This window comes from Nanorana parkeri, unplaced genomic scaffold (genome assembly GCF_000935625.1).
Source record: "Nanorana parkeri isolate BGI_ZX_2015 unplaced genomic scaffold, ASM93562v1 scaffold244, whole genome shotgun sequence".
In the NCBI taxonomy this organism is placed as follows: Eukaryota; Metazoa; Chordata; class Amphibia; order Anura; family Dicroglossidae; genus Nanorana; species Nanorana parkeri.
Window position 1 is genome coordinate 561128 of NW_017306512.1, and position 23672 is coordinate 584799.

At 39.2% G+C, this 23672-nt stretch overlaps 1 protein-coding gene across 3 annotated transcripts; it reads right to left on the reverse strand.

Annotated features, from left to right (window-relative positions):
- Positions 1 to 1139: 1139 nt before the first annotated feature.
- On the reverse strand, positions 1140 to 23075 carry LOC108787171 (sodium-coupled monocarboxylate transporter 1). 3 transcript variants are annotated; one of them, XM_018556655.1, is made up of 15 exons: positions 22607 to 23075; positions 21536 to 21601; positions 17716 to 17767; positions 15962 to 16029; positions 15390 to 15544; positions 15108 to 15248; positions 13253 to 13382; positions 12646 to 12734; positions 11605 to 11717; positions 11410 to 11477; positions 10605 to 10691; positions 7563 to 7771; positions 4806 to 4909; positions 4033 to 4097; positions 1140 to 1607 (listed from the first exon to the last, which is right to left on the reverse strand). In XM_018556655.1, the coding sequence occupies exons 1-15, from the start codon at positions 22955 to 22957 to the stop codon at positions 1473 to 1475; spliced, it is 1833 nt and encodes a 610-aa protein (XP_018412157.1). In that variant the 5' UTR covers positions 22958 to 23075; the 3' UTR covers positions 1140 to 1472. The 3 variants fall into 3 exon arrangements, with proteins under 3 accessions (XP_018412157.1, XP_018412155.1, XP_018412156.1); XM_018556653.1 differs by having other exon boundaries at positions 1140 to 1616; positions 4003 to 4097; XM_018556654.1 differs by having other exon boundaries at positions 1140 to 1613; positions 4003 to 4097; positions 22607 to 23072.
- Positions 23076 to 23672: the final 597 nt, after the last annotated feature.

Here is a 23672-nt window from a genome sequence, read left to right on the forward strand (position 1 = left end):
CCCTCCCCCCCCCCCCCCCAAAATATCCTTTCTTTCTCTTTCTTCTTGTTCTTTCATCCATCACATTTTCCCTTCCTCCCTTCCATATCTCTCCTCTTTTCTTTGACCGTTTCCTTCTGTACTCTCTTTCCTTTTCACATTTGTTTCCTTTTTTCCTGTTTTTTACCTCCCCCTTATTTTCCTCTCTTCTTTTTCTTCCTTCTCTCTATTCCTCCCCTCCACCCATTCGTCCCTCTTTTATTCCACTCTCCATTCCTTATTCCTTTCACTCCCTGCCATTATTTCCTCTGCCCTTGCTTTCCTCTTTTGCTCCCATTCATTCATGCATACATACATACATTCTTGCATCATCGCCCCCTCGTCCAGTCAGAGAACTCATAGTATTCACAACGAAAAACACTAGGCACCCTCTGAATGGCCACTGTGCGGAGCAAGTGACCCCCTATGTTTTAATAGCATATAGGAAGTTGCTCAGCACACTGTTCCTGGACCCAGAATACACTGTAATACACTGCAGTAGCTGAGGCCAGCCAGGTATAATATGCAGTATACTGTATATTTACATTGTCCCAAGCTGGACCAATGTGAGTATATATACATTTTTAAAGCTGGAATTCAGTTTATGGTATTAAGTTTGTAGTTTTTCATTCCACTGTCTACAAATTTAGAATCCACTTAAGCAATGACATCCCCATCTTTCTACCCCCACAAGTTCACAACAACATGGGTGGTGTTGGGGTAAATCTGATTCCTTAAGTACATAAAGTAGCAGCTCTCCACTACCCAACAGTTTCACAACTGATTTGTGCCATTTTGCCACCATGTGTGCCGGCTTTCTGTTGCTTGGGGAGTACTACAGAAAGCCAGAGTAGAGGCATATCTGCTATGAGGCCAGCAAAAGTATTTAAAGATCAGCATGACAGCTAGGCAATTTACATTTTTAGATGGAATTTAGCAATGGAAGCCCCTTTAAAGGACCATCTCGGGTTTCCTTTAAAAGGACCATTTCAGACCATCTCATGTTTCCTTTAAAGGACCATTTCTGACCATCTAAGATTTTCTTTAAAGGACCATCTCAGAAATTAACCCATGAAAGCTCCTTATAGACTCAAAAACAACAATGAACACTTATGTTTTATTTATAAAACTAAATACGGATAAAATACATAACAAACATATAGATAACAAGTCCAGCTACAATTTATAAAATGTACAACAAAAATCCAAAGCTCTGATAGAAATTATCTCCCTGAGTCAGTATATTTGCAGTTATGGCAGCACCACTGCTTCTTTTGATATATTTTCTATATCAAAACAGAGTTCTATACATTTTATATATACATAAAAATTCTTCTGGAGCAAGTGTAACAATACACATGAATATTCAGTGTGTACTTCACCATCAATTGCTGCACCATAAAAATCATTTTCTCCTTTTGTTCACACACTGTGCAGCACGGTTTGAGGGAATGTCACGCATTAAAACCATTTATCTTCTCATTTTTCTCTGTGCTATACATTTCCACATGATTGAATGCAGGGTTGTCAGTTCCCTCATCCTCATGGAGATCAGTATCTTGACGTTTCCAGTTAAGTACTTCAACTTTCTCTGTCTGCAGAAAGTTATATATAGTCAACATAGACACAACAATCCATAAAAACAATAAACAATGATTTCTTTCAGCTTATTATATACTGCAATTCTCATTGAAGAGTTTGACTGTTTGAAGAGAAGCCATCACAACTGACTTACACAAGAATCTTAACATTTAGCCTAGGGCTTCTACCCTTGGCTCTTTACAGCTGGACCTGGGGGCTCTAGTCTCCACTGTTTTGCCACCTTTCTGGCCCCGAAACCCTCAGTAGACCTTTTTTTTCCTCTCGAGGTTAGCGTGTGGAATCAAACACAGTTAAGAAATGGAACGTTGGATTGTTAACGTATTGCTCGATTTATGTTTTTGATAGGATTGCCTCCTGTATAGTACTGTTTATCCACAGAATTAAGTATCTCTTGGTTATCCCTCTTTTTTGTTTGTATGCTTTACCCTTTCATTGTGTTACATTGTACTATAATTTTGAAAATGTAAATAAAACTTTATTGAAAAAAAAAACCAAAATGACAGAACAGCGTCCCCTGGTTACCTGGTAACCAGATGAAGATGGAATCGGAACTAAAACTCGGCAGAAAGATCAATGAAGGCAAAACTAAAGAGGTGTACGAGCTGCCCGATCACCCCGGAAGTGTTCTCATGCGGTCCAAGGATCAGATCACAGCAGGAATGCAGCCAGGAAGGATCACATGGAGTGTAAAGCCTCTATCTCCAACTGTCATTACACTGATGACGGCTGGCTCCGCCCAGCTGTCAGTAGCAGGCTGTCGGCTGGCCAATGGCCCGGCCATTCGGCCAGCTTCGGCTTTTACCGCGGCTCAGTTGAGCCGAAGTATAGGGCTATGGGGTCTATTTACAAAGCTGCCGAAGGATAAAGCCGTAAGCACCCGCCTAAAATGAAGAGGAAGTTAACTTGTAGCTACTGATCTCAGGGGCCCAATGCAATCTACGGAATTTGGGTCCCTCCCACCCTACTCCATAGGCACCCTTCCTTTCTGGTCTGCACCCTTCAATGCAGTGCAAACTGGTCCCTGGGGGCTTCCCTCTGCTGCCACCAGAATAACAATTGCCCATTAAAACAGACTAGAAAACAGATCAATTATTGCAAAGCTGTACAGATAAATCACATGTTAGTTCAGATTATTTGGTGGTGACATGCACCCTGTCACTTCATATCACATGACCAAGAATGCATGAAGAACTGCTCCCGTACAATTGATTTTCAGTGATTTACAGCTAGCATCTCTTTGCTTGGTTATCATATAAGTGTTCTGCAGCAAGTGTTATTCTGGGAGTGGCAAAGAAGTAACCGTCCCAAAGGATTAATTGATGGAGATGCAGTGCTTTATTATATAAAGTTATATGTAAGTTTACAATAGTGATACATTTGCAATAGCTCTGCCCCCAAACCATCCCTTCTTGATACAAGAGAAATAAATGCTTAATTCGCTAAGCTATAGCAATCACTATTTGCCATAAGTCACATTACTGAAAATAACAATTGCTATGGCAAATAACACATAGCTTAGTGGATTGAACATATTGGCGTCGCTTGACTGATAAATCAATCTATCTGATCTAATTCTAGGCCTTTTGTTATCAACTTGTTACTTGCTTTTAGTAATAAAAAACCCACACATACATTAAAAAAATAATGTGTGTGTGTGTGTATACTCTGTGTGTATACTGTGTAAATAAATATATCTATGTGTGTGTATGGTTAAAAACAACTAGTTTAAATAACAAAATGGTGTGCAAAGTGCTAACTACAATGAGTAACACCAATCATAATCTATCATGTACTTGAGCAACATCACTAATGTGATTTCTAATGCTACCTAGAACCTAGAGTTTTCTCTCTTATATGCGCCTTTGTTATCATTCCCTGCTCCCTATTAGATTGTGATCCCTCATATACAGGTCCCTCATGCACCTTGTCTACATTGACTTGTAACTTTATTCATACATACTAAAGGGATGATTTATAACTCTTCTGCCCAGCCATACACTGGGTGAATGCCATTCACGTGGCATCCTAGCCACTAGATGGAGCCGAAGCGCATAGGAATTCTCTGTGCTCCTTGGCTCCATCAAGTGGTGGGAATGCCATGCATATGGCATTAACCGAAAATATGACTGGGTGGAAGAGTCATAAATAACACCTGTGTATTCTTAATTTTTTCAAGAAAAGTTTTTGGGATTATATTATGTGAATAAAATAAGATATTAATATCAAGAGCTGCAGAGTGTTATTAGAATCAGGCTGTGTCCTTGGGAATGCAGGTATTCATTTAAGTGCATTAACCCTGTATCGGAGAGCCTTTGTACATATGTAACACCCCTCAGGGTAACATAATAAGCCATAACTAAGACTTTTTAGCATCATACTTACTTCTTTAGCCCAACGAGAAGGAATCAAAACCTTGAGATAGGAAAAGTCTTCCGCTGTCAGTAGATATTCTCTGTTTACATTTTGTTTCCATCCACCTGAAAGGTAAACATGTGAATTATGAGATTAGATGTGAAGATTAAATCATTCTACACTAGTGAGATCAGTTAAATTGTGATTTCTGATGATTCCTATAAGTTAATGTACTTTGCCACTTTGTACTACTTTCCTAAAAAAAGGTATTGTGCTGCATCAAACACAACCCTTATTCGCCATCAGCAATAGTGCCTTTTGCATTACAAAGACTTTTAAATTTACAGGGTCACTTGTATACAAAGGGATATATGCTAAAACAAGATGAAATATATGTACCTTTCCGGTGCCTTGAAATGCAGGCGCTTTCACTGCTCCTCTTCCGTTGCAAGTATTCCATACATTGGGGAGTTTGGCATATTTGTTCCATCCAATACACAGTGGTATGTTCTGCCAGCTGATACATCTCTACAGAATGTACAAGATGGTGGGAGGAACCACAACGTGCAGCAGGGAGAACAGGTTTTCAACCTTCCCGAGGGCTCAAATACATGCAGTGGAAGGGAAGTAGAGCAATGGTGACAATCTAAGACGTGGGCAGGCTGAAAACATTTTAGCCTGTATGCTTTTGTATACAAGGGACGCTGTGGCAACAGTCACTTTAATGTACCTAACATGATCTGTATGCTTAATTTTCCTGACTAGCAGTAGTAAAAAAAAGTTATAGTAAATAATATCATTCTAAATATGATGTTAACAATATAACATTTTACCAGTAACTAAGCTGACTATTATTCCCACAACGATAGCAACAATTGTTCCAATGGTACTGAAGTATAGATAGGACAATGAATACCAGCTGTCAGCCAGGTCGGGTCTAGAGAAAATAAAATATAAAAAACATTAACATTACAAGAATTTGCAATCAGTGTATGTAAAGCATTAGAAGAATAGTAAAGGTTTCTTAAATTCACTAAGACGGGAGTGGACAGAGTCTGGAGCAGTTGCCCATCGCAACTAATCAGCTTCTATCTTTCATTTTCAAAGCTTTAATGAACAAACTGAAGAGAGAAGCTAATGGGTTACTATGGGCAACTGCTTCAGATTCATTCTGCTCCAGCTTTAATAAATTCCTTCCCAAAGTATCTTCATGTCTTGCTTCCTATAATTCCAAAAACAAGGGGTATATTTCTTCATTTAGGATATGAAGTGGGTCCCAATTCATCTGATTCCACTCACCCGGGGCCAAATGTGCATCCAGAACTGTTGAATTACAGTACAGATAAAGCCTAATATTACTTTGTATACATTTATTGCAAACATTACACATGTATTTAAATCGTATTTGTTCTATTTTAGGGATAGTCTAATTAGTGTAGATCAGACTGTCTTACAATCAGATGTAAATAACTAGCATTGTTTAAAGCTAAACATAAACTGGGCAAAGAGCAATAATAAAGGTAAAGGATGCCAATTTAAAGTAAAATCACAACCATGAAATCAGTAATATATTGAGTCTTTTTTACAGGATAGTACAGAATGCATAACATTACTGTTCTTTGTAGTGCCACAATACATACACACAATAGTATAAAAAAATAAAATCTTTTAGCTCATAATGATTTACAGTGGAAAAAAACTTTGTTATGTTATAACATCTTTCTGGCTTTACATCCCAACATAACTTTTTTTTCTGCTAATAGTCTTGATGTTTGTCTGAAAATGTATTAAATTACTTTTTACTCTTAGCTTAGTGAACATGCTGCCTCCTGCTTTCCACTCCAGTGCTCCATGTTGACATAGCTGAGTAACAGCCACACCACTCATCACAAATGTCCTCGCACATGCTTGTAGTGTTGAAGAGGAAAGCGGTGTGTCTGACCGGGTCTGCTAAGTTACTGAAGGCACCTGGTCTTACTTTGCTGCCTATTGGACTGCAAAGTCATATTTAGGAAAACAGCACAACTGTGATAGAAGGAAAGTGTAGCTAAGACTATGAAAATGGAGGTTGTTACTACAATGTCTCTCAGACTAAATATCTATTTCTCTGACTGCAACAGGGAATTAAAAGTCATTTGTCACATTTGAATAACTTCAGATGAGTGCAGCATATCAGTAGAAGAAGAAATTGAATGTATATACCATACATTTATATTGTAAAATTCTGTGCAAACTGAGAAGGAGGAGGAGGAGAAAGAAGTTAATGCCATATTTTCTACTGTTTCTAGATCAGTGGTTGCCATGTTTGTTTTGTGAGAATTTACTTATTTAGGATCATAGTTACATTTATACTGTTGTGATCTTTAATTAATGATGATCTGCTTCCTAAACGTATTTGTTAGGCATGAAGGAACACTTGTATGTATGTGTAAAAAGCTAGTACCACTCTCTCTAATGAATGTTACCATGTGTATATTTTGGTCATCAGAGGTATTTGATCCTATGTAATGGGCTTATCAGACAAGAGATTAAAAAAAAAAAAATTAGCTGTACTGGTTAGTATAGTGTCATGAGTAGGAACTTCAAAAACCTAATCCTGTTTCCCAACACACATTCTCTTGAGAGTCATTGTCCAGTAAGTACACAGCCCTGTCCAAATTGGCCCTGTGTTGCAAACAAGCAGATAAAAGCCTTAATACACAAAGCTATAATGCAAGTTATGAGCCATTATCAATTAGTAGTTATTTTCAAGCACGTGACTGCTATTTTCCACTCTCATTGCTGAAAATACCGCATGTTAGGGAAAATAATATTTTTTAGCTTAGTAAGCTGAGCCCTAATATTTGATGGTTAACATGTTGGTCAACATGTTCCATCTATTGCCTGCCTATTATTTTATCATCCTTACCATTTCAGATTTTTAAAATAGTTTAAGTCCCCCTTACATTGTGTTAACGTGTGGCAAATTTTAAAACAATATTTTTAAAGGAGAACTATGAGGTGAATGCTTTTCACTCACCTCATAGTTCTAGCTGACCTGTGACAATGAGACTGTCACAGGTCGGCTCAGTAGATCGGGAGGTGAGCGAACACATACCAGCGTTTGCTCACCTCTCGATCCTGTCACGGCTCTCTGCCGTGACAGGGGAGGGGCTGGATTCCCCCCTCCCCGCCTAGATCCGCCAGCGCTAACTGGCGGAACGGACGGGGGAGGGGGCGGGTACAGCTGGCTCTGCCTCTAGATAGGCAGAGCCAGCTGTCAGTCATGCAGCTGGGCGGATCCCGGCAGAATTGTCGGGATCCGCTTCAGCTGCGGCGACTCAGTATACCGCGAGCAGCAGCTCGCGGTATACTGAGCCTAGGGTGACGGGAGGACGCTAGTTTGTGTCCCCCCGTTACCCTAAGGAGAACTATGGGGAAAAGCCTTAACCCCTTAGTTCTCCTTTAATCTCTTGTCTGGTAAGACCATTAGGTAGGATCAAATACCTCTGAGGACCAAAATATACAGTACATCTCTAGGTTCACAAAGGTCAAGGAATTTAGTTTAGTTGGAAGACTTGGATTTGAAAAAATAAATAAATACCACATACCTTTCCACAGCTTGAACTTCTGACAATATACCAGTCACTGCGGGTAGTGCTGTTGTTAATGTCCAGTTGGTGTCTACAGTGCTGAAATTGCAGCCCTCTGTTGACAGGTATTTGGGTAAACTTCTTATGGGGAGAGGAGCGTAAATTTGAGATCCAATACCTACCCATAATGAAATTGTAAAACCAGCCAATAGACCAGTCAATGCACCCTGCAATACAAAAGAAAGCATTTACAGTGTGGATGGGGGTTTAGATTTTCTGCAAGGTTTTTTCTGCTGTGTGTGTCCACTAGGGAAATGTGAGATGTGAGATGCCAGAGATGTGACAGAAAGTGAGAAGAAATGTTTCCAAAGTGAGAGGAAATCCCAGCTCGGACAGAAGCATGTGGAATAAACATGGTAGATCTACAATTTCCTTTCTAAAAAAAATAAAAAATATATCAAAGTGTATTTCAGTACGAAAGAAAATATGTGTTGTACATATTCAGTACATCTCTGCAATATATGCACATTTCCCATGTTTAATTCCTTTAAAAAATGCTGTAAGTACAAGAACATACCTGTTGATCTACCAGTAATCCAAACAGGGCCTAACAACAAAGTGCCTTTGTTGTACTGAAATCCTCAGCAGTGCTATTAGCCCTACCTGCTGGACTACATAACTCTGCCTATCCCCCACCTCTGTCACAGACTTACCCGGCGTGTCCCCGCGCTCCAGCGAAGGGTCGTCTCGTGCGTGACGTCACGGCGGCTCCTCCCACGGGGCGCGGCTACCAGGGTAAAGGGTCAGCTGGTTCGTCACTCGGCGTTCTCTCATTGTGGAGAGTCGGGTGACGAACAGAGAACCCACAGGCTGTCCTTGGATACTGAAAGCAGATCGCTGCCCAGAGCCAATAGCTGACGTATCGATACTGCTACCCCGCTGTGAGCCCAGAACTATTCAGAGCACACAACCTCAAGTATTCTGGAAGTCATTGTAAATCTTGCCTAACCTGCTACATGTATTAGTGCTTGCTTGCATGCTGCCTATGTGTTGCAGTCTCACACGCACACCCACTAAGCATCCCCAGCTGATCCGGATTCCCTGTCCTTCAGTTAACTATACCTGCTAAGAGACGTAGGACTGAGACTTTCTCTAAAACTGCATAGGGGTGCATTAAGTCTGATATTGGAGTTTATTTGAGCTATGCATATATTCCCTACATGCTTGCTACCTGCTGATAACGCTGCATAGTGGTGCAATAAATTTGATATTGGAGATTATTTGAGCTATCCATATATATGCTACATGCTTTCTACCTACAGATAAAACTGCCTACATATCCGATGTATGCATCCGTTTTGTACACTAGAGGTTAACACTTACCTACTCATACTGCTTGCCTCCCCATTTGATACTCCGCACGCTGGTACCGCGCATGTACAGCTTGCCACATATGAGCGTGGGGTAGGGGGTACTACCCATATATCATCTTAGCTTAATTCTCACCCCAGTAACAGGAAGTATATGATGAGTGCGGTCTCCCTATAGCAGTTAATGTAATTGGGAGCCGCTCACTGACCTTCCTTATTCAACAAACCCCCATCAGTTCCGCAGCTGTGATCCCGTTAGACACTTATCACTGGTCCAGCCTTGACAACCTCTCTCAGTCCCACTCAATGTGCACACATTGATTTCTTTCCCATGAATACACTTTTGCCGCCTTGAGTGGCAAGAGCCTGCCCACACATCGGGGGGAATTTAATAAAATTGGAGCAAAATGAATCTGGAGCAGTTGCTCATGTCAACCAGCTTCTCTATTCAGTTTGTTCAGCTAAGATTTGAAAATGAAACAGAGAAGATGATTGGTTGCAGTGCACAGCTGCTCCAGATTTTGTCTGCTCCAGCTTTGATAAATTCCCCTCATTGTGAGTAAGGAAAGAGCTCTTAAGAAATGTAATTCTGGGAGATGTGCCTAAATCAATAGGTGATGATGTCACAGGTAGTAAAGAAAGATGTGTGCTACAACAACAAGATAAAAGAAAAAAAAATGCTGGGACATACTCTGGGGACAATAGTTTTGAAGTTGAATTTAGGTAATACTTACCCTTCAGAGCTGGCCTTACACTTTATTAAAAAACTATACACAATCATACTATCAGATAAAAAGACCACAAAAGTGTGGAAAACACATTTATAGAAGACTGACATTTTATTACAAACATTGAATTCTGATTGAAAAATCGGTTCAATATGTCTAAGTTCTTTTGAGTTCCGATCTGAGACCTGCAAATAACCTTATATTGCACTTTTGCAATCAATGCCTAGGATTTTTTCTGAAGATGTATTTGTTAATGGCTATACAATTGGCACATGCCAAAGCTTGCAATACTCCAGAAAAGCTATCATTTGATTGACTTGCATCTGAGGTCAATATAGGGTAAATGTTTGTCAGCTGCACAACAGATGTGGAAGTGACTATCAAAAATATATCAAATGTTTTTTATTATGTCCTACTAATTTCAAAGAGGACCACATGAACTATACCTTCATGCAGTTCTGAATACTAAATGCACTACATATACTTCCAGGCTTAGGTGCTCTGGTTTGTGCTAATGCAATTGTTATTGAAACTAATTGGATGTTCTTATTAAAAAAAGAATCAACAGTCACTAAAAAGTGACATGACACCACCATGAAGCAAATGCACACAGCAACTGCACAAAATCAAAAAATGACCTTGCAGTACCATACCATCAGATTTGGATCTACCTACAGGCACCAACATTCTTTCCATTAACTTGCACACTCATTTTGGGAAAATATTCATGTTTGTGGCTGTAGAGCAAGGACAGCAGAATGACATCCCAATCCTGGCTTATCTCGGTGGAAAAAAATTGTGATGGACGAGAGCAATACTACACGGCCAAACAGTTTTACTCCAAGAATGGGCATCCATGAGATGTATGACAAGATTGGGAAATGTCCATAGACCTGTAGTCACTTCCAGATCTGACCATAACCTGGCTGTGGACCCCTTACACACTATTGAGTTGTACTTACTATGGAGTTTGCAAAGGGGAAGATAATTCCTAGAGTAAACAGACCAAGCAGAGGTCCTCCAACCATACCGAAGATGGAAAGAGCAGCCTATAAGCAGAGAAACATAATTATTTGCATAAACAATGTATTAATCTTCTTTATAATACAAACCATTGTGTGCGATTTATTGCTTTGTTTGATTTCAACCAAATATTTACAGTAAACACGACTGCTGAGTAATGGCTTTAAAAATAACCTCTATTTCAGAATGATCAGCATTCTATCTATTCGATTTATATTTTGCTATGTTAATGAGCTATGATTTTCTATCATATTCTTTTTTTTTTAGCAAAATTATAAACTGTAAGGAAAAACGTACATCACCAAAGGACAAGTTACCCCAAAAGTGAGTTAAAACTCAGCTTGAATGTCTCTTGGGGACTCCAGCAACAAGATCTCCTTACCATAATTCCAAGGCAGTTTCCAGCCCACCTAGGAGTTTTGGGTTTTGGCACCTATTTTATATTATTTTTTAGTATAGACCAAAAACTGAAACATCAATAATTTTTGCAATGTTACATAATGTAAAGGTGGAAATTTTCTAAATAAAAAATGTACTAATTAGGTCAACACTAATGTGTTATGTGTTGAACTGTGTTAACCTATTAAACTATTTGAGGTCAGAGACAAACGTAGTTTCTAACTAACCGTTCCAGGGTGACTCAGACAGTTTTTTATTTATGGCACTTGTCTAAATGATGATTAATGTAACGAAATAAGCCCAGTGGTGTTTTTGTATATTGCTGTGTAAGTGCTGATTCACTACCTGTAATAAGCCACCCATTAGGGATGCCAAGGCTGCCATGCCAATACATATTGCACCATATAGGAGACCTTGAGAACACAGAAAACAAAAAAGAGATTAGCATGCAATTATAACATAATACCAGAATTTCTACATAGTTTTACAATTTATGATTTGCTGGCAGGTTTATTCAACTATGGCTTAATAGTATCATACTTGCTCCTTTGGAAATCCATGACAGCTTGGTTTCACTGAGGGGCTTGGAGAAAGGCTTTATAAGGTCTTCCACTGTGACAGCAGCCAAAGCATTGATACTGGAGGACACAGTACTGAAACAAACATTCAATATAGCAATAAATATCACTTGAAGTTTTTTGTCCTCAAAAAATTTAAACATACTAATATTACAGTACTGTACTTTATATTACTGATCATAGCTATATTTGCAATAATGTCACATACTATAAGGCACTAGGCTGTATGTATTTATGTATTAATAGCTTCTCTTTTATAGTGCAACTATTCTCCCTCTTCATCTCTAAATTGCTCTAGATGAGAGCTTTGGTGTATTGTCGGATATCAGCTCCAAATTAAATGCATATGTTTTTATTTAAATGTACAACAGTAATAAGAAAGAGATTTAACACAACGTCATTTGCTTTGTTAATGCTAGTATCTTGGAATTGTTTAATATGGTGATGTTCAGTGATGGAACCCACTTAGGCTCAATGTGATGTCAACTGTTATCAGTCAAAACAATGAAAGGTGGTTTTCAATTGTCCGATTCTATGTATGCACAATGAACACTACTGTATTCCTAATAAAATAAAGAGCCTTTTGTTCAGAGATTTATTGTTTATCTTGGTAGATCATGTAACAACTAGGGGAATCAAGCAACCAGCATACTTATGTACCATACAGTAAAAACAGTTTGGAGATACATTTAATATTTAAAAAATAACAAATATAGTTCATTTGTGAATGGAAATAGTTATAGTTAATAGAAATAATTATAAAAATATTAAAATACGTTGTGCTTACATTACTGTATAGATGCAACCCAAACAGAAATGCAACATTAAAAATTCCTCTTAGGGTCCAACCAGTTTATAAATACAGAATATCCTTGCTTAAGTGTATTATTTTTGCTGATAGTAAAATGAGGGAAGCATTAAACTTGGATCTGTAGCTACTTATACAGTATACTTATATACTAATGGGACACGCAAGGTGGTGGTCAAATGGATAAAATTTTACCTTAACGTCCCACTGTATGCACAGGCCACAAACAGTCCTGGAAGTCCTGGATAGTCCCGCAAAATGTCAAGGGCAAGGTAAGGCATTAGCTGAGAAAAATATATAACATTATTAGTTTCTCATTAATTTCTTGTCTTCAGTGCCTGAGGACAGATCTTTGTCTAAGGGACAGAGTGTGAGGTGTCCCACCAACCCATCCTGAAAGGTTTATTGTCTGTATTACAATCAAAGGGAGAAGAGGAGGATCAGAGCTACATTGCCTAATTAAGTTCTGTAATAGAAAGGATATGTGTAAGGGCCACACACATCACCTCTCCCAGCTCTTAGCAACCTGGGATGCTCTTGCCAGCGTCATGCTGAGCTCCTGGCAACCAGTGACGTCAGTGAATGCTAGGAGCTCAGCAGGACACCGGCAAGAGCATCCCAGGTTGCTAAGAACTGAGCGGGGAGATGTAGAGCCCTAACATATCTTCCTGCCCGGCTCTTAGTGGCTTCACTCACCACCAGCACCACCTCCACTGATTGCGTGCACCATCAAGCAAACCCCCCCTTACCACTCCACCTTGGGTGGCAAAAAGTCTAGGGACACGCTGGGTCTATTTCTTACCTGATCTGGAGCTGAAACAAATTTGGCAGTCCATGGATCACAATCCTTGTATATAGAATACATTGCCAGTCCACTTAGTACTGCGCAGGAAAGGATAGCCCACAGTCCTACCAGATTCACATACAGGGACCTGCATTGAAATAGTGACATGGGACTTTTAATGCAGAATAAATTACATTCTGGCTTATATTTGATACAGCGATACAGTGTACTCATTTTCTAACAAAGCATATATGTTTTAGGTCAGTCATGAATATTGGTGAACACCATCAATAATGTCACACATAATAGTACATAATAGCAGACTACTGTATACAGTACTACAATGTTGGGAACTCTGTGGTATAAACTGGTATGTAATATTGTATAATACAGTAACCAGAGATCAGTACATTATCTTTGGTAATACTATATGCAATAGTTACATTATTATCTTCAGATAACTTTCAGTTCCAAAAAAGTAAACCCCTGGAGATAGCAGTATTAAGGCTTTACAGAAACCCACTTTGATTATTTGTATCTTTATCTTCTTCTGCATGCATTGACAATTACGTCTGCTCTCTCTCATTACAGCTGCAAGCTAGAGAAAAAATGTATCACGCATTACAAGATTTTTACATATTCTGAAGTGCTCCTCATTTATCAGTTCAGCCAATTGCTAAAACATTTTTATATTTTTTGATGTCTGTAAACTCATTTTACCATCGCACAGTGACTTCAATTGGGGGAATAGATTGGAACAGACACTGCAGGAAGCTGTTCATAACAAATGTAGAGTGTGGTTATGTCGTGGGATTTGAGATATGTTGAATAAAAAAAAATTACATGTTTTGCACTGTATTTCCCTTAAAGTTTATTACTTGCAAAAGAAAAGGCCATACCACACCTGTACTTTTCTACTTTTCTACACAAGCTTTAAGGTACATGGCCTACAGTGTCACTACTGGGAAGATTCGTCCTCTCTATTGTATTAGTGATCTCTGTCGGAAAGTGATAGGAGATCCAAATTTTTATATTTGCCACAAAAACAGTTATAAGATGGGACATCTTCTAATATAGGCACCTTTCCTGGTGACAACTGTGTAACAGGGGCTAGCCTATTTCCCCAATTACTTAAACAGCAAGTGTTCTAATCATTCCAATAGCAAGAGATACATATTAAGTCATCTTGAAAGATGCGGACAGTGATATTATGCAACTTCAAAAGAGATCTGATCTACCTTTATATGCATGCCACTTTAAAGAATACAATTTTATAGAACTGATTATTAATTAAAGTATATCTAAAGCCCATACTTTTTTGTAAATGTTAGATATCATATGTAATGGTTAAAACCCTTGTCAAGTTTTTTTTCTTTCTTTTGTCATCTATGTCTAATTTGAGAGAATTCCCTATATTTCCTGTTTTTAAAACACAACAGGAAGTGGGAGAAAAACTAACTAGAGATGCCGTCTTAAACAGTTGTCACAATAACAAAAATTCCAGAGCATAAGTTTATCCCTTATAGTCCTGTTCTGGTGAAAACTCCAAATTTGGATCTGTCCTCACTTTTAGTTACACTATTTAGGATTAATAAAGAGAGTTAATTTCCCTAGAAGGGATACAGGCAACAATAAAAACCAGACAAAGGTTCTAAACTCTCCCCACTCTATCCAAAACTAAAAGTATAATTTTTGTATAACATACACTTTAATCACCCAATCATAAAAAAATCTGACACTGCACCATTCACAAATGAAGCAATCGAGGATCTAAAACCAGTGGCATGAGCTAAAATTTATAAAAATCATTTAACTTATCTAACTGTTTTGTTTCAGTAATCTATTTTTAATTCACAGTGTAATTCCAACTTACATTTTAGCTTGAAATCTGGTTTTGCAAGCAATGTATCTCTGCACTTGTGACTGGTTGACGCCATATATTCCAGTCCAAGTAAATGTTCCTCCAATAACAATGGTCCAAAAGGTGTGTCGCTGTAGTGGATTTGGGTTAAAACTAAAAAATTGTAGAATAAATAGTGAAAATATGCACAAATAAGAGTTCTTTAAAATCTAATAAGTATTCATAGTTTTTTAAGTCAATATCTAGTTACAAAAAGCAAGTTTGAGAAATCTGCTTGCCAATAAATATGCTTACTCCCAGAAATTCAGCCTGTCTCCGTAATATGAGTCATTTAGAATAGGGCTGATTCCACCCTGGACTACCACAGCTCGAATGATGACAGATGAAAACCCAGCAACCATGATGCCGACCTGGAACACATCTGTCCACACAACTGCTTTAAGGCCGCCCTATAAAAGAAAACATATGGAAATAAAAGTCAAGTTCTATGATGCTGTTAGAATAAAGTATTCTGGACCGCAACATTTTTTTCTCTAAATACTATATTGTTATACATGTCAACCAAATATTGTAATAGATAAGACATTAGGTAAAGGCAGTGAGTGATGATAGTGGACTGCTGACAAACTACCAGTCATGCACAGTTCATCTACAATTATGATATGAGGGAACTGCTAGAAACAGAGGCTGTCAACTTGGTCCTAAAAAAAATAGAAATAAGCTTGATATAGTCTTTAATAGAGAAAGGAGAGGGAGGAGAAATTGTATGAAATCTAGGATTCATTAAAAGAGATTAGATTCTTTTAAGGACTGAACTGGCATTAGAACTTAACACGGGTGATAAAGCAAATGCAATCATTACTAACCAGCGTGCAGTAGAAAGTGCAGACCACTCCAGTGGCCACAACAGCACCCCACAAATCAAATCCAGTAACTGAAACAAGCATAAAGATGACACAGAATAAAAAATATTGTAATACAATGCAGCAGTTTATGGGTTGTCACATTTATTAACTGAATACCCCTATTATTCAGTACCTGTACTGTATAGTCAAAACTTTTAATTCTAATTTTAAATGAACTATGGAAGGGATAAAACCCTGTCAGTTTATTGTTTGCTGTCAGTGTCCCATTGGGAACATTTATTTTCACATTCTGTCACACAGACCCAACAGCAAGTAAGAGGAATTCCCTAGCAAGTAAGAGGAAATATCCCCATCTGAAGATTTCCTCTCTATCCCTGTTCTGGTGACAACTGTAAGGTTTGGGATTTCCTATCACTTTCAATCCTGGTGACAATGGTCATCTGGACCAATAGGGTAGTGACTCTCCCCAGGGAGGACACAAAAATCAATAAAAACTTGACAAATAGAACATATAATATCCCCTGTTTTGTATGTATAATTTTCTTACATCTATAAACAGAGCCATCCCTATAATGAGGCAATATATTATTAAATTAATGCCTCAGGCAGCATCTCATTGGGGAGCGGCCAGGTGGTGGGGGGTTGCTCTTAGCAACCTGTGATGCTCTGCTCAGTGCAGCCTCCCAGTCCAGCTCACTGACATCACTGGTTGCCAGGAGCTGAGTGGAGATGCTCTGGCTTGCGTCCTGCCTAGCAACCGGTCCTGGCAACCAGTGACATTAGTGAGCCGCTCGGGATGCCGAGCGGGGCTGCTGACAGCATAACCTGGCATCCGCCACCCCCCCTTTCGAATGAAAAACCAACTGCACACGCCAACCCCCCCACGAAGCTCGCTCCCATGATGGACTACAATCCCAATGCAAATTAGTTAACCAAACGTGAGATTGTAGTCTATCAATTTACAACACACAAAGGGACCATGGAGAACAAAAGTAGCCACCCTCCGGAAGGAAGGACAGTGTTCAGCATGAATTGAGAGATGATTTCAGGATCTACAACTGAGTAATACACAAAAAAGCTAAAAAAAAAATAATAGTTAGGGCACTTGAATGCATTTTTCAAATGTAAAAGTTTAGTTTACTGTCACTTTAAGGTAAAGTACCGGTAAAAGGTGTACCTGAATTAAAGGAGAACTATTGGGTTAGGGCTTTCCCCCATAGTTCTCCTAAAGGGTAACGGGAGGACACAAACTAGCATCCTCCCGTCACCCTAAGCTCAGCTACAGCTCGCGGTATACTGAGACGCCGCAGTTGAAACGGATCCCGACAATTATGTCTGGATCCGCCCAGCTGCCTGAGTGACAGCTCCCCCGTCCGTTCCGCCAGTCAGCGCTGGAGGATCGTAGCGGGGAGGGGGGAATCCAGTCCCTCCCCTGCCACAGCTCTCTGCCGTGACAGGATCGAGAAGTGAGCGAACGCCGGTATGTGTTCGCTCACTTCCTGATCTACTGAGCCGACCTGTGACAGTTTAATTGTCACAGGTCGGCTAGAACTATGAGGATGAGTGAAAAGCACTCACCTCATAGTTCTCCTTTAATTGATGTAACTTATGCTACAATTTTCCTGCTTTGTACACGGGAAATGGAATTCTAGTGTTTACAATATTTGTTATGGAGATATGAGAAAACATGAATCACTCCCTCTGACTCCCCAGTGTTCTCCTGATCTTTGCACTTTTTGTATTGCATCTCTTACCTTGGTTTAATGCCAAAGCTGGAGCATAAATGACAATTCCTGTATATAGAACCTACAGGAAAGAAGTAGATAAAACATATGCAAAAACATAAATATAATCGGTAAAAAGACTAAAATGACTGGTGACCAACTTATTTTTACCCCGCTATAGACCAAAAAGCAGACCCTTAAATGGAAATGTTAGCCTGCCACACTACTTAGCGGGTTATTCTGCATCACACCAAGAGGAGACGTGCTACACATACAAGCATTAAAGTGTATATAAAAATAAATATTATATATTGAAACTTATCAGTCCTTAGATGTGACTACATTTGTTTTCTTTTTTCAGACTTTGTCCCTTTACTTTTACCTGTAGAAGTCTATTAGCAGACTTCCTGTCCTAGGGTGACCATGTTCACTCACTGTACTGAATGAATGATAAAGGGTCATGAAGGAGCAGTGTTGTCATTCTCAGAAAGGACTACAGAAGCCCCCTTATCTCTATAACATATGGGGGAGCAACTCTGTATTTCAGAGAAGTGAATTACAGAGCTGATACGATTGTCAGATATGTTAGTGCAGCATTGTCAACTCATTACAGGAAGTATGGGGCTCACTTATCAAACAGATATTACAAAACACTTTTAATGGTATATATAACAGACTAAAATTAAACAAATAACAGAAGTTCATTATTAGGGTTTACAAACTTTTAGGCACCATAAAACACTTGTGTCTGATGGGAACAAGCACTAACATGATGACGTTAGTAATGCAATATAAACAGTTACCAACAATAAAACCACTGGAGTGTGCAGGGCTTGACAGCAGCAAGGTAACTTTCATTATAACAACTCCTGTATTTGTTTTGGACACTTACAATACATTTCTACTGAGTACTAAATGAAATACCTTTTGATGGCTAGCCATTAGCAGAAGCTCATCATATAAATAAATTATCTCATCACATTATACATTATTAACTGTACACTGAACCACTGTTATCAGTGGAATGTGTAAATACATAATGAGGTGTTGACTGCAATAAGTGCAATGATGACATACAGTTGTGCTCAAAAGTTTGCATACCCTGGCAGAAGTCGTGAAATGTTAGCATTGATATTGAAAATATGACTGATCATTCCAAAAAACTGCCCTTTAAGGATAGTGATCATATGAAGCCATTTATTACATAGTTGTTTGGCTCCTTTTTAAATCATAATGATCAAAGAAATCACCCAAATGGCCCTGCTCAAAAGTTTACATATCCTGGAATGTTTGGCCTTGTTACAGACACACAAGGTGACACACATAGGTTACAATGGCAATTAAAGGTTAATTTCCCACATCTGGGGCTTTTTAAATTACAATTAGTGCCTGTGTACAAATAGTCAATGAGTTTGTTAGCTCTCACGTGGATGCACTGAGCAGGCTAAATACTGGACCATGGGGAACAAAAAAGAACTGTCAGAAGACCTGCGTAACAAGGTAATGGAACTTTATAAAGATGGAAAGGAATATAAAAAGATATCCAAAGCCTTGAAAATGCCAGTCAGTACGGTTCAATCACTTTTTAAGAAGTGGAAAATTCTGGGATCTCTTAAAGCCAAGCCAATGTCAGGTAGAGCATGAAAGATTGCAGCCACAGCTGCCAGAAGAATTGTTTGGGATACAAAGAAAAACCCACATGTAACCTCAGGAGAAATACAGGCTGCTCTGGAAAAACACTGTGTGGTTGTTTGAAGGAGCACTATACGACGATACTTTAACAAAAATAAACTGCATGGTCGCGTTGCCAGAAAGAAGCCTTTACTGTGCCAATGCCACAAAAAAGCCCGGTTACAATATGCCCGACAACACCTTGACACGCCTCACAGCTTCTGGCACACTGTAATTTGGAGTGACGAGACCAAAATAGAGCTATATGGCTACAACCATGGTGGTGGCTCACTGATGTTTTGGGTGTGTGTGAGCTCTAAAGGCACAGGGGAATATTGTGAAAACTGATGGCAAGATGAATACAGCATGTTATCAGAAAATACTGGCAGACAATGTGCATTTTTCTGCAGGAAAGCTGTGCATGGGACGCTCTTGGACTTTCCAGCATGACAATGACCCTAAGCACAAGGCCAAGTTGACCCTCCCGTGGTTACAGCAGAAAAAGGTGAAGGTTCTGGAGTGGCCATAACAGTATCCTGACCTTATTATCATCGAGCCACTCTGGGGAGCTCTCAAACGTGTGGTTCATGCAAGACGACCAAAGACTTTGCATGACCTGGAGGCATTTTGCTAAGACCAATGGGCAGCTATACCACTTGCGAGAATTTGGGGCCTCATAGACAACTATTACAAAAGACTGCACGCTGTCATTGATGCTAAAGGGGGCAATACACTGTATTAAGAACTAAGTGTATGCAAACTTTTGAACAGTGGCCATTTTCATTTTTTTTATTTGTTGCCATGTTTTCTTTTATGATGTTGCCATTCTGCTATGACCTACATTTGAAATATGAATCCCACAGGAAATACAATAATATTTTCTTTAAAAATGCACAGATGTAACCAATTCTCTAAGGGTATGAAACTTTCTCCTAAGAGTTATTTTCTCTTTAAATTTAATTGGGAAAATGTGAATCCTATGTGAAATTCATGTGAAAAACATTTGTATATAGACCCCAAAGTGTATAATATACGAACAAAAATTGTTATAATGTAGCCCCCATCACCTTCTGTGATGTGGCTATTAGACATTTAGTGATAGACAGGGCTGTAATCAGCCTGGCTGGAATTGTAGTGGTCATTATCTGGTTAATCCCAGGTGTCTAGCCTTGCCTGTACCCCTTGAGCAAAGTAAATGTATGTACAGTACAGCAGCCAATCACTGGGCTTCTCTCAGACAGTGGTGCATTCTGGGATAGAGTACATATGCTGGTGGGATTTGCCATGGGCTCAGACTAGCCAGGACCAGCCATGGAAAAGTGCTGGGTCCTGTTCAGCCTGCCCCCCAGGCTAGGCCTGAGGCCTGGGGGTGGGCATGGGCTGGTGTGAGGGAAAAGGTTTCCCTGAGGCCTCCAACATGGAGAAGGCCTGGGATGCTGAAAGAGGAAGAGAACCGGGACCAATGCAGGCTCTTGAAGTGCCCTGGAACTAAGTGGACTTCAGGAACATGGTTGGTGTATTTCTTGTGTTGAGGATCTGTATTCATCCTGCCTAGCTGTTACATCAGTGGCTGTCCTCTGTCTCCCAAGTGGATCTACACTGATATTCCTACAAGGTCTGGCGAGTCTGGAGCTCTTGTTGGCTACCCCTGGACACCTAGAACCCCTATACCCTCTCTCCCCAGTGAAGATGTTCAATAAACCGTTTACTTAGCATTTTACTACTGGAGTGGACATCAGTTTATGGGCCCCAGAAGAAGGGCGATTAGTGCTAATGGATGGGCAGCTGAAGATCATACCCTAGACAGACTAGAAATGAACCGGGCATCCAGCGGCTCCTTCGGGGGTAGCGCTACAATAGTATGCATCTATAAATGTACCAATAAGGAAAATGACAACTAATTTGCACAATAAACTTTGCTATCTATAACATAATTATATCTAATATAATATAGTCATGTGTTACATACTATGCTTGTGCTGCAGGTTTCCCATTACAAACAGTATTTTGAGTAAATGTGCACCATACTATAAAACAGTTGGGGGCTGATTATAGTGGCACTACTGCCACTAGATGGCACTGAAGAGTATAGGGATTAGCAGTTCACTATAGACTATACGATGGAAGAGGTATCAATCAGCCCCTAGATGTTGCTGATCATAGTAAAAATATTACTTACTGTTTGAATGATAAAAAGGATTGTTCCAATTAGTCTGACCAGTTTATTGAAGCGCAGTCCAAGGTACTGTTGACACATTGAAGAGATACAAATATTAACCTTAACAGTTCTACAAAAGAAGCTGTGAAAAAATACAACCAATAATACTTTATGAAATAAATGTAAAGCAACTGTATAATCATGCATAGGTAAAGGGACTGTTGATATATTAAAGACATACAAATACCAACCTATATGCACATGGGCGTAATTTATTTACTGACTGCATAAAAAAGCATCTAATAGTCAATAAAGTGCTTCTGTGAACACGCATTTAGGCTTGTAAATGTACAGATCCACAAAATGATTCTATTCTTGCTCAATTATACAAGTGTACATATGTACATGCATTTACACACATTTAGATGCATACATGTGTAAATTACTGACCACAGTTGTATATATTTCTGTTCTGATTTACAGATCTTTACTCATAGCAATTTTACTGATGTAAACACATCTGTGCGCAAGCGCCCATAGCATACAATACTGCTGCATTCAGATGTGTAAAAATATATATATATACAATTTACAGTTCTGAATGCAGCATTTTTTTAGTCAGTGTGCATGAGCCCTAAGAGTTCAACAAAGGAGGTGTGGGTAAATACAATTAATAATGCTATATGAACAAATTTGAATCAACTATATAATAAAACAAAGTTGAAGGTACTGCTGATATATTAAAGAGATACAAAAATGTACCCTAAAAAGATCCACAAAATAAGCTGCAAATAAACACAACTAATAATACTATATAAATAAAATGTAAAGCAACTGTATGATCAAATACATAATACATTGAGATGTGTTAGGTTATTTGTTTTATCAAATAAAATAAACAACATCTAATTTCTATTGCTAGGAAAAGATTAGCCAGTTTGGTAAATGTAGCCACACATTTTCATAACAGAATGTTAGCCCTCTGTCAACTATAAAGCCCAAGTAGATACTGGAGTATGCCAGCCAGCATGCAGCATGTCATGGCATTTCCCTATTTTTTTTTACAAATGAGTGATGCTGGTTATACTATACCTCGTAGGTGCTGGTGATGCCCAGTCTGTAGAACACCGGCAGAAAGATCTCTGATGAGATTAGTACTGTGAGAGTATAAGTGATGGCAAATATACTGAACATGGCACCAAATCTGTAGACCTCTGCGGGGGTACCCAGTACTGTCACAGCAGACATGAAGCTGGCGGTGAGTGACAAAGCTACTGGCACCGCTGTCATGCTCCTGCCACCCATCAGGAAATCTTTGGATGTCTTCTGTCCACCACCTGCAAAGGCATAGTAGATGCCAATGACTGCAGAGATGAGTAGCATCAAGGCGAACACCACATAGTCCCAGACTGTAAAGGAACCGATGTTCCCTGGGCTGGCCATGCTAAGGAACCTTTGTCTGTATGTGGACTTCTACCAGGAGAGACAGCTAGCTAATAGAGGTGAGATGGAGCAGCAAGCACAAGTCAAGAGCAGTTATCACAGGCTGGAGGAGGACTCCTGAGAACAGTTGCATATGCTAATTAGATAGATAGGACACTGAGTAACTTGGCAAGAGATTAGCAAGGCACAGGCTGTGAAAGTGCATGCACTCCAGGACAAATAAGTTATTGCTACAGATGTAAGCAGTAAAAGTAGGATAGAGAAGCGTGATACAGTAAGAACAGACACTAGCAGAAGATTATTAGCAGAAAGTATAGACAGGTGTAGCAGAGTGACTAGGAAATAGTGACAAGCCAAGGGCAGGCTTGGAGAATAGGTCAGGGAGGAGGAACTGACTGAGCCCTTTACAGGGTTAATATAGTAACTGAACTCAGCAGGTGAGATCTTACAAACCCTGCCAGCGCAGATAAGACACCTCAGGTCCATTGTTTGCAATGTGCAGGTTTCACCATGGCGTTAATTCACTCATCATTGAAAGTACACATGAAACTAACAATTATGCAAAAATACCATATAATCAAAGTCTGGTGCTTATTGGCATTTGCACACACTTGAACATTTTGATTGTGTTGTACAACTGTAAATTAAATTAATAGTATCTGTGCATGCCATTTATCTAGTTACAGGTAGGATGGAGCATTAGTGTCGTTGCTTA

Excerpts from the sequence above, each read along its gene's own strand:
- LOC108787171 (XM_018556653.1), bottom strand. The coding sequence starts at position 22,957 with ATGGCCAGCCCAGGGAACATCGGTTCCTTTACAGTCTGGGACTATGTG. Across the intron at positions 4,910-7,562 it reads GAAGTTCAAGCTGTGGAAAG|ACCCGACCTGGCTGACAGCT; the intron begins GTATGTGGTATT and ends TATTTTCTCTAG. Across the intron at positions 1,617-4,002 it reads CTTCTCGTTGGGCTAAAGAA|CAGACAGAGAAAGTTGAAGT; the intron begins GTAAGTATGATG and ends TATAACTTTCTG.